This window comes from Heterocephalus glaber, unplaced genomic scaffold (genome assembly GCF_053883595.1).
Source record: "Heterocephalus glaber isolate CG9 unplaced genomic scaffold, H.glaber_assembly_v1.0 deba00001608, whole genome shotgun sequence".
Taxonomy (NCBI): domain Eukaryota; kingdom Metazoa; phylum Chordata; class Mammalia; order Rodentia; family Bathyergidae; genus Heterocephalus; species Heterocephalus glaber.
In genome coordinates, this window is record NW_028258379.1 from 31832436 (window position 1) to 31846927 (window position 14492).

The 14492-nt window shown below is 38.8% G+C and overlaps 1 protein-coding gene across 1 annotated transcript in view; it reads left to right on the top strand.

Moving 5' to 3' along the window:
- The window catches only part of Btbd7 (BTB domain containing 7), a 107479-nt gene that overhangs the window by 86193 nt on the left and 6794 nt on the right, over window positions 1-14492 (top strand). Inside the window, exons 7-10 of the mRNA XM_004837039.4 lie at window positions 5366-5509; window positions 7863-8052; window positions 11320-11498; window positions 12633-13082. Of these exons, the coding sequence (XP_004837096.3) occupies window positions 5366-5509; window positions 7863-8052; window positions 11320-11498; window positions 12633-13082 (963 nt within the window). The remainder of the gene's footprint in view (window positions 1-5365; window positions 5510-7862; window positions 8053-11319; window positions 11499-12632; window positions 13083-14492) is intronic.

Below are 14492 nucleotides of genomic sequence, written 5' to 3' on the forward strand. Positions count from 1 at the left end.
TCAATTCATTTTGAGTTGGTTTTTGTGAATGGTGAGAGATACAGAAATAATTTCATTTGCTGTATGTAGATATCCATTATCTGGATATCCATTTATTAAAGAGACTGTTAGCAAACCAGGCCCATTTTCCTCACCAAATATGTCGATCACTGAGACAAGTTTTGCAAAAGGGAGAGTTTATTCACAAAGTAGCCAAGCATAGGGGAGAGAACCAAGTCTCAAATCCACCTCCCTGAGGATAGGGTCTGAGGATATTTATTGGACAATTATTTAAAGCATGGAGAAAGGTGATTGGAGGTGAAGGAATCTGTAGTCTGCACATGTGTAGTCAAACTTCATGGCTGTTCATGAGACACATATTCAGAAAATGGCTCCATTAGCATAATTTGAGGATGGTTTTTCAGCTTCCTGGCATCAGAAGCTCTCCCATCAAATACTTGATCAGGCCTAAATGAGAGACTCAATTATTTTGATAAAAACAGCCTTTGAGTTCTGAAAAGCAGCCTAAACAGCCATGATTATCATAAGCTATACTTAGCAGTGTTTCCTCCAGCCAAAGCTAGTAGGAAACTAATAATGTGTTTCTCAGCTACATGACCTCTAGAATTAGTGATTTTTGGGGGGAGGGGTTAGCTAACTAAAAGCAACTGAAGCTAAAGAAGCTATTTGGGTTTCCCCCAAGTTTCAAGTATCCTTTTCATTATGTATTTTTGGCACCTTTGTCTAAAATCAGTTGACTTTAAATGTATGGATTTAGGCCAGGGATTTAGCTCAGTGGTTTCACTGCCTGCTGCACAAACGCAAGGACCCGAGTTCAATCCCTGGTACCAATAAATAAATAATAAATAAATAAATAAATAAATAAGGATTTATTTCTGGGCCTCCTATTCTGTTGCATTGGTCTTTGTGTTCATTTTTATGCCATTGATTACTAGCTTTGTGGTATACTTTGAAGTCAGGAAATGTGATGCCCTCCTCTAGCTTTTTTCTTTTCTGAGATTACTTCAGCTATTCAAGTTTTACATGGTTCCATATAAAGTTTGAATTTTTTTTTTTCTATTTCTATGAAACATGTCATTGGTATTTGGATAAGGATTGCATTGGCTCTTTAGATAGCTTTGAGGAATGTGAAAACCCCCCACCCACCCATGCTGGGGATCAAACTCAGGACCTTGAGCTTGCAAGGCAGGCGCAGTGCCACTGAGCTGAATCCCCAGCCCTGGACATTTTTAATGTTTATTCTTCCAATCTGTGAACACAGGATGTCTTTCCATTTATTTGTATCTATTTCAGTTTCTTTAGTGTTTTATAGTTTTCAGTGTAGAGATCACCTCCTTTGTTAAATTTATTCCTTGGTATTTTATGTGTTTTTTGTAGCTCTTGCAAATGGGATTATTTTCTTTACTTCTTTTTCCTATAGCTCATTATTAGTACATAGTAATGCTACTGATTTTTGTGTCCTATTTGGTGAATTTGTTAGATCCAGCAGATTTTTTTGGTGGTTCCTTTAAGGTTTTCTGCAGATCATGTCATCTGCATACAGGGAGAGTTGTACTTCTTTATTTCCAGATTGGATGCATTTTGTTCTTTCTCTTGCCTAATCGCTGTGGCTAGGACTTGAGTAGTGCTATGCTGAATAGAAGTGGCAAGGATGAGCATCTTTGTGTTATTCCAAACCTTTCAACTTTTAAGTAGGGTGTTAGTTGTGGGTTCGTAATATATGGCCTTTGTTGTGTTGGGATATGTTCCTTCTGTACCTAATTGTTGAGTTTTTATCATGAAAGGATATTGAATTTTGTCAAATGTTTTTTCTGCATCTATAAAAATGACCATATGACTTGCTACATTTATAAAAATGATCTTGTGTCCCTTGTTAAGTTAATGTGGTATGTCACATTTATTGATTGAACCATCTTTGTATTCCTGGAATGAATCCTGCTTATTAATCTTGGTGGATGATCTTTTTGGTGTGCTTTTGAATTGTTTGCTAATATTTTCTTACTAGATTTTTACATTTGTGTTCATTGGGGATACTAGTCCTGTAGTTTTCCTTTTTGTTGTTGTGTCTGTCCAATTTTGGTTTCAGGATAATGCTGGCCTCATAGAATGAATTTGGAAGTATTCCTTCCTCTTTGATTTCTTGAAATAATTTTAGAAGAATTAGTATTCTTCAATTGTTTTGAAGAATTTGAGTCTTTTCTTAGTCTACGTAAAGTTTTGTTGATTTTGCTTATCTTTTTAAAAAGCCCAACTGCTTCACTTTATTGAACTTTTCTATATTGTATTTTTTGTGTCAAGTTCATTTACTTGTGCCTTAATCTTTATTATTTCTTACCTTCTACTAACTTGGAGTGAGTTTGTTTTTATTTTTCTAGTTTCTTGAGGTTCAGGCTTAGATTGAGGTCATTCTTCTAAAGTTCTTCAAAAAGTACAGAATAAAGAAAGGATAACTTTTCTAGAGGTAAAACATTTTTAAATACTAATGTCTCTCAACCCAGAAAGAATGGTTGCTATCATGAAATCAACCAATAACAAATGCTGGCGGGGGTGTGGGGAGAAAGGCGCCCTTCTTTGCTGGTGGGAGTGCAGACTGGTGCAACCACTGTGGAAGTCAGTATGGAGATACCTCAGAGAACTAGGACTAGAGGTCCCATTTGACCCCGCTATTCCCCTGCTGGGTATCTTCCCCAAAGAATTAAAAGAATCTTACCACAACGATATATGTGCACCCATGTTTATAGTGGCACAATTTGTAATAGCTAAAGTTTGGAAACAGCCCAAGTGCCCATCAGCTGAAAACTGGATAAAGAAGATGTGGGTTTTTTTATAAAATGGAGTACTACTCAGCCATAAAGAATGAGAAACTAGTCATTTATAGCTAAATGGATGCATATTGAGGCCATACTCTTAAGTGAAATAAATAGGGCACACATGTGCAAATACCAAATAGTATCTCTAGTATGAGAAACTGAAAGTGTAAATAAGGATTAAAATGATTAAAATGAATAATTGATAATTTGAAATAGGTAAAGGTCCAAAGGTGTAGTCGTGGTGGGAGGGGAAGGGGAAAGGAAAGAAGGGAAAGGAAAAATTATGAGAAAAGAAAAAAAATGGAAATGATGTCTATGTAAATAGGGAAGGGTGGAGGGGGGTGAAGGGCGCACAGGTAATGGGGAAAAAATAAGAACTAAGATACATCAGGTACAGGTACAAGCACCCAATGATAAATGTAAACATACTGTATACCTAAAATGTACCAATAAAAGAATTTTAAAAAATAAAATGCTAATGTCTAACTTAGAATGCTAGCATAACAGACAAGACAGAATAGCCCAGAAAAAGTCCTAATATAAGAATTAAACAGAATAGTACCAGGGATTTAGCTCAGTGCCACTGTGCCTGCCTCACAAGCTCAAGGTCCTGAATTCGATCCCCAGTACCACAAAAACAAACAAACAAAAAAAAAGAATTAAAATAAATGAGCTGTGACAAATCAGTTTGGTGCTAAATTAACTGATTAGTAGGAAAGAAGAAATTTAAGTTAAACAGTTATTTCATTGCACACAAACTTAATCCCTATTGAATCGAAACAAAAAATCTAGGAAAACTATTTATGGAATCTGATTGTAAAAAATATTCAGTCTTGTATGTTTGTTTGTTTGTTTTTCTTGGTACTAAGGATCGAACTCGGGACCTTGCACTTGCAAGGCAGGGAGCAGAACCACTGAGCTAAATCCCTGGCCCTCAGTCCTGTAATCATGAACCAAATAAAGCAAAAAAAAAAGCTGTTGGGTTTTTTTTTTTACCATTTCAGTAATTAATCTTTGAAATGCTGTTACTATCCCATAGGGGAAGTACAGTGGTATATTGATAGAGCATTATGTATTGCAGCAGTCCAGATGGGTAACATTAAAAACGTTATCAAGAGCCATCAAAGTATTCTTATTCTTTGATCTGATAACTTCACCTTTGACCAGGTAACTTTGCCTCTGATGTTTCTTTTGAGAAATACTATTAGGAATTGTGTGTGTGTGTGTGTGTGTGTGTCTCTTATGTGTGCATGTGTGTACACATATATGTATAAAGATGTTTAATGTCGTTTACCTATTTGGCAATAGCTTAAATTTCTAATAACAGGAGAAATTAAAGTATGGTATGATTACTCAACAGGACAATTTGTTGTCCTAAGAAGACTAATGCTAACATGGAAAATGCTAATGATGAAATATAACTTTAAAAAGGAGGAAACAAAATATGTATTTTTGTCTACTAGAAATCAGTTATGTAAAAATTCATTTGGAACTCACTGGAAGGAAACAACATAATCTCAGTTGCTATCAGTGTATTGAGTTTTTCTTTTCTCTGTATTTTAAATACTATAAAATGGTATGTTTTATTAATTAAAAATAGTTTTAACTAGTGCATCACTTAGGTGCTATCATATTTAATAAGAGTGATGTTGGAGAAACTCAATTATGGTTTTGTTTGAAGCCTAGGATTCAAACCAAATTGAATCCTGTATATAGTTTAGAAAAATACTTTAGAACTTTGATTAGAAAATATAAATCTCCCTTGCAAGTGGAAGGACCCAAGTTCGATCCCTGGTTCCAAAAATAAATAAATAAATCTCTGCTTTTGTTTCATGCCTAGCAATGAAGTCCCTATTGAAGATTTTAACCTTCATGCTCTCTTGTTAGATGCTAAGCAAATGCTTTTATCTGCTTTGCCTTTATTTGGTTTTTTGTCGTTGGTCGTATTTTTATGATATGAAGATAGAACCCAGGGCCTCACACAGCTAGGCAAATGGGGTAGCGCTAAGCTACACCTCCAGTCCCTGTCCTTTACTTAATCTTTACTGCCACCTTTGGAGCTAAGGGACTTGATTTGTTTTCTAGGATCAATTAAGGAAACAGCAAGACCACAACATACAGTTAATTGTGTAGTGCCCCACTTTTAGGGCCTTACGGGACCCTATGAGGTGAGGCCCAGGTGAGACAAGATACTCCTGGTCACATGGCTGTTAGATGAGGATTCCAATGTCTTTGTGCTATAAAGAGAGGCCTAGTTGATGTTCTTATTTTGTCTTTGTAGGAGTTGGGAGCAGAGATAAGTAAGGGGAAAAATTAACATGTCCTTTTCTTTTTAAAAACTCAGAAAAATGGGAAATTGTAGTACCTTCTTATAGCTGAATCCTTTCAATATTTTTAAGCATTTGAGGTATTTCTAAATTTCACATACATTCCTAAGTTTTCATTTAAATGGTAAACTTTGTTTTGACGTATATATTTGTCTTGATGATACTCGTAATTCCACGCAGACCTTCAGTTCATTAAAAAAAAGTATTGTTTTGTTTTTGTTTTTTAAGATGAAAAGAGGTTTAATTAGTACTCCCCCATCAGATATGCTTCCTACAACAGAAGGTGGAAAGTCAAATGCCTGGTTACGGCAAAAAAATGCTGGTATATATGTTCGACCTCGGCTGTTCTCCCCTTATGTGGAAGAAGCAAAGGTAATGAAACCACTTGAAGGTATTAGACAACTTTATTACAAACCATACACATAGCCCAATGGGGTGGCGCATGCCTGTAATCCCAGCACTTGGGAGGCTGAGGCAGAAGGATGGCAGCAAGTTTGAGGACAGCCTGGACTACACAGTGAGACCCTGTCTAAAAAAAATGCACAAAAATGTTTATTGTGCATTATTTAAATATTTGGAAATGGCCTAAATGTCCAGCATTAGGAAAGATGAAAGTAAATTCTAGTTTGACTGCTTAACAAAATAGTTTTCTGAAATATTTAATTATCAAACATGTTTAAAACTTAGACCAGGCTGGAGATTTAGCTCAGTGGTGCCGAACCTGCCATACAAGCGGAAGGTCCTGAATTCGACCTCCAGTATCACACACAAAAAAAACTTAGACCATATTAAAATGCATTTTTCTCATGATGTTCCCTTGTAAAGTAATTGCCTTGCAAATTGTTAGCATGTTACTGAAATAGTTGTCAGTATGTTATGATCTTGAGGATGGGGAAAATGTTCTGAAAGAATTCCATTCATTTTGTCTTCCTTGATAAACTAAACACATCTCTTATAGTTCTATAATAGTTGACTTTTGAGAGTTGGCTTTAGTTTTAGAATTAGTGTACAAACTAAGACAAAATTTCAAGCCTAGTAAGTAATTAGCGTTATGTATACTGTAACAAAATTTCTCCCAAAAAATAAGATAACAACAGTGAAACCCTGTAATTTTGTTTTCTTTTTTTCTTTGAGACATGGTCTCACTGTGTAGTTTAGGCTGGCCTTGAACTCACAATGTAGCCCAGGCTGGCTTCGAACTCACAGTGATCCTCCTGCCTCTGCCTCCTGAGTGCTGGGATCACAGGTGTGCAGCACCATGCCTGGCAAAACCCTGTAATTTTTTTTTTTTTTTTTGGTACCAGGGATCGAACTGGGGACCTTGCGCTTGTGAGGCAGGCAGCAGAACCACTGAGCTAAATCCCCGGCCCTAAACCCTATAATTTTTAACGATGTATTCACACATAAAAACTTTGGGATGACCTTTTTTTTGGTACCGGGGCTGGAACTTGGGACCTTGCGCTTGCATGGCAGGCGCCAGAACCACTGAGCTAAATCCCCAGCCCTGGGATGACCTTTTGAGTAGCTAACAGTCTTTAAAATCAAGAATCACTAGCAACTTTTCTGAAATAAATTCTAACAGGCAAAATAATGTGCTGTGGCATAGAATGAAGTTGACTTAAATTTTTTTCTTGTTTTAATTTCTAGAATTTCCAATATCAAAATAAAGGATTTGTGCCAGGGATTTAGCTCAGTGGTTCTGGTGCCTGCCTCACAAGCGCAAGGTCCCAAGTTCGATCCCCAGTACCAAAAAAATAAAAATAAAAAAATAAAGGATTTGTGAGAAATCTATTTTATTGACTAGGTTAATATACCTTTTATTGGATGGCTAGCATTTTTAATAGTTCTAAAACAGGAAAAAGAATGGTTGGATCTGGTCTTTATAAATAAATGCAGTGCTTAATGTTACTCATGTAGCTGAGGCCTTCACAGAAGTCAGATCTGGCCTTGACCAACCTTGTTTCCTTTGTCTCCAGACTGGGGTAGCTGAAAGCAGTCAGGTGGTTCTCTGGAGCTTCCCTGTTCCTCAGAGGGCTGTGCCCACCGCTGACTGAGAGGATGATTTCCCCCAGTATACGTGGAAAATGTTTACATAGCATCTCATTTTGGTTGTTCTGGAGTTAGATGAGATAGATGTGCTTGAAACTGATTTAACAAAAGTAGATGTGTTAAGTTTAGTATCAGTTTTTAATATTTTGAACATTTTTATTGGATCTGATACTTAGCACATGTTTACATTGTTTTCTTTATAATAATTTTGTGTATAACTTACTTCTGAATAATTTTATGACCTTCAAATTTCAGAAACTTATAATTAAAAGCAGAATTTTCATTTCACTGCCTGCCTTGCAAGCAGAAGGTCCCGAGCTTGATCCCGGGTACCAAAACAAACAAAAAAAGCAGATTTTTTTTTTTTTAGAGGATGATTGTGTCTTTAGAAAGATACTCCAGAAAGAGTTTTTAGAAATTAAAGAAGTAGGAGTATTTTCTCTTTTCACCACTAATTTAAAACTTCATAAGGGCCAGAGATGTAGCTCAGTGACACCACGCCTGCCTGGCAAGTGCAAGGTCCTGAGTTTGATTCCCAGTACTGAAAATAAATAAATAAAACTTCTTAAATGATAAACAATAAATGAATTCCCTTTATATATGGTAAAAATCATAATCCTGCTTCATTTATGATTTAGGGTTGACCAATTCTCTTCACCCTGAATTTCTGTTTTAGTCAGTGCTAGACGAGATGATGGTGGAACAAACAGACCTCGTGCGCTTGCGAATGGTTAGAATGTCCAACGTGCCAGACACGCTTTACATGGTCGGCAATGCTGTGCCACAGTGTTGCCACATGATCAGCCACCAGCAGATCAGCACTAACCAGTCAAGCCCTCCTTCAGTTGTAGCCAATGAAATTCCAGGTAAGCTAGGTCCTTTTATGAAGCATTTATATTTAAATGAACAATCTTACATTTTTTTGTGATTGCTGATATTTGGACTCGTGTGTGTACATGCACACTTAATTCCACATTTCAGGACTCTTTATGCATTGTTCTTAAAGATTAAATATTTATAAGCTATTATTTTTGTTTTGTATTTTATCTTAATAAATGTGCATAATTGAAATAATCATTAATAAGTTTTTCACTTGAGCCTAAGGTTTCTCAGCCCTGGCCCTATTTGTTAGAGCTGAATAATCCTACATGGTAGAGAGCTGTCCTGTGTATAGTGGATGGTTGTTATCAACACCCAGCCTGTATTCCCTAGATGCCAGTAGCACATGTGTGTGCACACACACATACACCCCTACCTTTGTAACACTGTTTTGAAGCTTGTATTTCTAGACATTGCCACATGTGCCCTATGGGGCAAAATCACCTCTGTTGAAAACCACTTGTTTAAAGGAATACAGATATTTTCATCACTGTAGCATATTTTCCACATACAGTAATAACCTTTGGTAGAGTAATATGAACTTACACCGTTGAATCTGCCGGCGGCCCCCCAAAATGTGATCACTCTTGGTTCCCAAGAGGCTCAGTTTTCCAGGCTGTTCTCTGTGAAGTTTACCAAAGTGTAGACTTGTGTCTTACAACTGTGGGGGAATTGGCCATAGATTGAGGTATAGCTATCATGTCCAGAAACACCTGAGCATCAGTCAGTTAATAATGGCTTTAACTTGTGATCTCTAATGTTAATTTCTAAGGTAAGAAAAATCTGGTGGTCAGCACTTTCTAGCTCTTGCCAATTGCCTTAGCAATTGCAAAATGCAAAATAAAGACCAACAGCTGGGCCTGCTGACACACGCCTGTAGTTCCAGTTACTCAGGTGGCTGAAGTGAGAGGCGCACTTAGGCCTGGGAGTTTGAGACTAAGACTAGGCAACATAGCAAAACCCTGTCTCCAAAAAGTGAATAAAGTAAAAATAAATAAAACTCAGCAAACTATAGCAGTGAAAATGGCACCATTCCTTTCTTCTTGTAAATATCTGTTTCAGTAAAGGATAAAAGACAGTGATGGCAGAACTTTTCATTGAATGCATACATTTTATTTTAGGTCTGGTGCCTTGTACTTAAGGTATACTTTGAATAACAGAATGAAGAGAAATATTTGCTTAGCTGACTTGTGCAGATTTTAAAGGTTTGGTAGTAGTTTTTTAGGCTTAAGTTAATGCAGTTGAAATCACCATAATTTTGTCTTAGAATGTAATCAGAAAAGCCCCAAAACATTCACAATGACATATGCTCATGGTAATAAGACTCATCACTAGTTTAGCTACTGAGGTGTGGTCCTGTTCTGGTGTCACCCTAGGTGTTTCCCACATGCTTGCCCACCTCTCTAATGAAAGGCTGTGTAGACTATTGGAGAAGATTGATGGACTCGGATCCTGGTTCTGCCACTTTATTTGTGTGACTTTGAACAATCTGTTTTCTCCCCTGAACATTAATTTCCTCATCTGTGAAATGGGGATAATGTCTCCTCTCAAGGATTGTTGTGAGGATTTAATGAAGTATCATGAGTAATATGCTTAGGAGTTTGCTTGGCACAAAATAAGCACTTCATAAACCCTGGCTCCACTTTCCCCTAAAAGTAATATTCTGTCAGCACTCCAGTCAGTTTATATCACAACTATTTATAGACTTCATCACCTCTCTCTAGCCGTGTGGCCACAGCCTTAGCTCACATTCTTAATTGATATTCTGCTCTTTCCCCTAGGGTTGATGTACTTTTTCTTTAAAGACCAGATCATAGATATTTTAGACTCTGTGGGCCATATAGTCTTTATCACAACCACAGTGGTGCTTCAGTTCACGAACACTTTTGTTTGCATAGAATTTGGTGTGCAAACAGAAGCGTTTGACAAAATTTTGTTTTTATTTGTAAACTGCATCAAGGGACAAACACAACCACAGCCATCTTTCCCATGCAAACACAAACATGGCTGTCTTTTTCAAAACTGAACAAATTAAGCTTGTGAACCAAGGTACCACTGTACTTAGCTGTCACACAGCCATAGACAATACCTAATGAATGAGTAGGGGTGTGTGCCAATAAAACTTTCCATAGAAGAATAGGTGGCTAACTTGGTTTAGCCGAAGGCCAGTTTGCCTCCCCTTGCCTTGCATAATGTCACAGTACACTCAGCACACCACTGCTCTCATCCTGCCGTTGACTACAGGATGCAATTAAATTCTGTAATAACCATGATCTGTCCTTGCTCGTCTTCCCAGGCTCTTCTCTTAACACTTGCTGGCTTACATAACTGAGCCCTACTGCTGGCAGGCCAGCTACTGGGGCTGGACTGTCTTGCGTGTATGTTGTATACGCACCTAGTCCTTCTTGGACTCCACAATTTCTTCATCTGCCAAGTTCTCCCTTATTCTTTGAGACTCTACAAGGAGTTCCCTTTATGTAAGAAACCTTTCCTTTCTGCCCCAAGTCTGGGCTGGGTGCCTCTTCCTCTCAGGCTTTGAACACCCTTTGTTTATTTCTCTCCAGGAGCATTTCTGACCCCATAATGTGCTCATTTACTGAGTTAAAGTCAACACAGCACGACATTTTAGGGGGTAGAGATTGCATCTTTCAGGCTGGGGATGTAGCTCAGTGGCAGTGCGCCTGGCTCGCAAGTGCAAGGCCCTGAGTTCGATCCCTGTTACCAAAAGAAAAAGAGATTGCATCTTTCATTCTGTGAAATACCCAATACCTAAGTCCAATCCCTGAGTACATAGTCAGGACTCAATTGTTTAAATAAAAGATTGTTTATTTATTTGTTTATATTTATTTATTTTGTTTATGTTTATTTTTCTGAGGATGGAAACAGGCCCTTGCACGTACCACACAGTAACTCTACAACTGAGCTACATCCCCAGTCCTGAGAATGAATATATTTAAAAGACTTAGGAAATATCTTGAGATTGGGAAGAGAATACAAGCAAGTAAATTATATTTGAGCTGTGGACTAAAAATAATACAACCTAGGATTTGTTTGGTATTGAAATTTTAAAGCCTTGAAAACTAGAGACATACAAATTAATATGTTGGCAGGAAATTAAATTACTATCTTAAAAAATTTTTGAGAAGATACTGATATAAAACACATGCTGGTTTTTTGTTGCTGTTGTTATGCTCACTGGGTATTCTTTTATGTAGCTCAGGAATTTTTCCTACATACTATCTTTCTCCTTCCAGTTCCTCGTCTCCTCATCATGAAGGACATGGTCAGACGCCTACAGGAGCTACGACACACCGAGCAGGTGCAGAGAGCCTATGCACTGAACTGTGGGGAAGGTGCCACTGTCAGCTATGAGATCCAGATTCGAGTGCTGAGGGAGTTTGGGCTTGCAGATGCCGCTGCAGAGCTTTTGCAGGTAGAACATGGCATTAAACTATTTAAAGAGGGATGCCTGATAATTGGCCAGCCAGAGTGGTACACATGCCCAGAAGCCCTGGCTGCCTGCTCTTTCTCTGTACATGCTCTTTTGCTACCTCTGGTAGCCTGCAGGTTCCTCCTGGGAAGAGGCAGCATGGTGGGATGGACTGAGCACACAGTGATTCTTCTGCTTACTAGTTGGTTAACTTGAATAAAGATGCTTCACCACTCAGCATCAGATTCCTTGCCTGTAAAAAGAATTGTGAAAGACAGGAGGTGCTGTACGTAAAGCACCTGTGTTTCTGGTGCATAACAAACATCCAAATGGTGACTTCTGCAAAGTTCCATCCCAATAGAAATGGCATAGGAAGTAGAAAATTCTGAACCACACGAATACTGGTTTGGTCACTGGAATTTGTGGTTACTATATTTACTATGATATTTGCAGGTTTCCAGTATGCACCCCTCGTTTCCTCTCTGTTCCCTCAAAACAAATTTTTTGCATAAAGGTTCAAACCCAACCATAAGAATCATGGCATGAGTGCCTAAAATCCTAGCAGAGAAAAAACTCATCTCTAGTAATTATCAGGTACAAGGCCAGTCCACTGGTTTTGCAGCTAGGATAGGATTGTAAAGTAGTGGGATCACAGCCACTAAATCAGAGCCTTGAGTAAAATTTAACTTCATCTGGTCAAGTGGTACAAACAACTTCTTGCCTCTGACTTCAGACTTCATCAGCCTTGATCCTGGGTAAATAGGGCACTGGCATCTTAGACAAGGCACCAGGCTATTTTAAGGTTCTTGGTTTTTGTTTGGTTGGGGATTTTTCCCCCGCTGTGGTTTCTATCCCTAAAGTACTTACCTAGTCTTGCAAGAGATGACCTGCTTGCCGGAATAGTCGGGAGGGCAGCTCTCCTAGATAGCTCTATCTTAAGCTTCCTAGCCTGCTCTCTGTCCTTCGTACTATTATTAAGGTGATTTTTTCCCTGGGCTTCTGGCTTAGAAAATTCTATTAACGTATACTCTTGTTAAAGGTGGTTTTCTTAGATACTTGACTTAACTCTCTCACCCTGTAAATTGCCATCTATGAAATCTGCTAATAAATGTCCTTTGTTTTTTAATCTTGTTTTAGAACCCTCACAAATTCTTTCCTGACGAACGTTTTGGGGATGAAAGTCCACTCCTGACAATGAGACAGCCTGGAAGATGTCGCATTAACAGTACCCCTACTGCAGAAACCATGTTTACAGACCTGGACTCCTTTGTGGCCTTCCATCCCCCCTTGCCCCCACCACCCCCTCCATACCACCCTCCAGCCACCCCAATCCATAACCAACTCAAAGCAGGCTGGAAACAAAGACCTCCTAGTCAGCACCCTTCACGTTCATTTTCTTACCCCTGTAATCATTCGCTGTTTCACTCCAGAACAGCACCCAAAGCTGGCCCTCCCCCAGTCTATTTGCCAAGTATTAAAGCAGCGCCACCTGATTGTACCACCACCGCAGGACTGGGGAGACAGACAGTTGCCACCGCTGCTGCAGCCGCTGCTGCCTCAGTAGCAGTAGCCTCTGAGAAACAAATGGTAAGTTAACATCCAAGTCACTTGCCCCAAATGGAAGGGTATGGGTTACTAGAAACTATTCCCTTGGCTCCCTGAGCCCCACTGGGACTGACCAGGCTCGGAAGTGTTACTACAGGCTCAGCGTATGCAACAGACGGGTGTGAAGAGAGAGAGAAGAAAGCTAGTATCAGCCTCTGGGAAAGGGCAGGAGCCAAGAGACTGGAGGTACGAGATGGGTACAAAGAACGTCACCCTTATCTTAGTTGCCAGTGTAAGGAGTAGTGTCGTGACTGAGCAGGACAAATGGACACGTCGGTGTCCTAATGTGATCAAGCACATGCCTAGAATCTGTCCCTGACTGCTGTTTTACCAAATGCTTTGGTGGGACAATTAAGAGAAATTAGTTAGAGCGAGGCATACCAGCAGGACCGATGTGGCAAAGACTCCCCACTCAGAAAACAAGCAGAAAGCGAGTTCTCATGCATGTCTCTGTCTCTGGCCAGCTCACTTTCAGCTCCTTGTTTGACTTGGAGCCTCAGGAGCCAGGGCAAGTAGGTGGTAATTGAGAGGATTCTGCACCTGCTTTTGTACTGCAGCTGAAGTTGAACTGCTTTATGTAATACATTTGAGAAAAACAGTGATTTTTAAGTCTTCCTACTGTATCATGTGCTATCAGTAGCATTGAATAGAAAAAAAATATGAAAAATACATGTGTTCAGAGAAGCTTCAATAAAAAGGGCTTATTGGAAGCGATGGGTTAGTGTACATGTGGAGTCAAACTAGAGCCTTTCTCACATTCTTATCCCTCTTGAGCTGCTCTCTCTGCTCTTCCTGACCCCTAAACCCCCTTTAAGGTAACTTGTTAGTACGTTCATTGTAGTCTTGATTATAATAAAAAATTGAAAACTGGGTGTAGTGACACACACCTGTAATGCAAGCAGTCCAGAGGCTGAGGCAGGAGGATCCAGAGTTCAGGCCCAGCCTGGGCTACATAGCAAGTTCAAGGCCAACCATGGACTATATGGTAAGATGCTGTCTCAAAAAAAGGAAATAACCTAATAGTAGAAGAATAGTTAATAGTGGAACATGATTCAGTAATTTCAAATAGTGATCACAAAGAAAATTTAGTGACAGGATTATATGTACACTGATTGTGAAAATTGAAGATGAAGTAAATATTTCATAATGTTAACTGATTGTCTCTGTAGGGCAAGTTAGGAGTTTTTTCTGCTTTATAATTTTCTGTATTTTAAAAATTCTTAAATTAAGCAAGTATTACGTATTACGTTTACCATCAGGAAACAAACTCAGTGACCAGGAGGAATTGTTGGGCCTTTTTTCCCTTTCCCTTTCCTTTGTTTTGTTTTTGTTTTTAGATTTTTTTGAGGCAGGGTCTCCGTTTGTAGTTCAGGCTGGCCCTGAACTCACAGT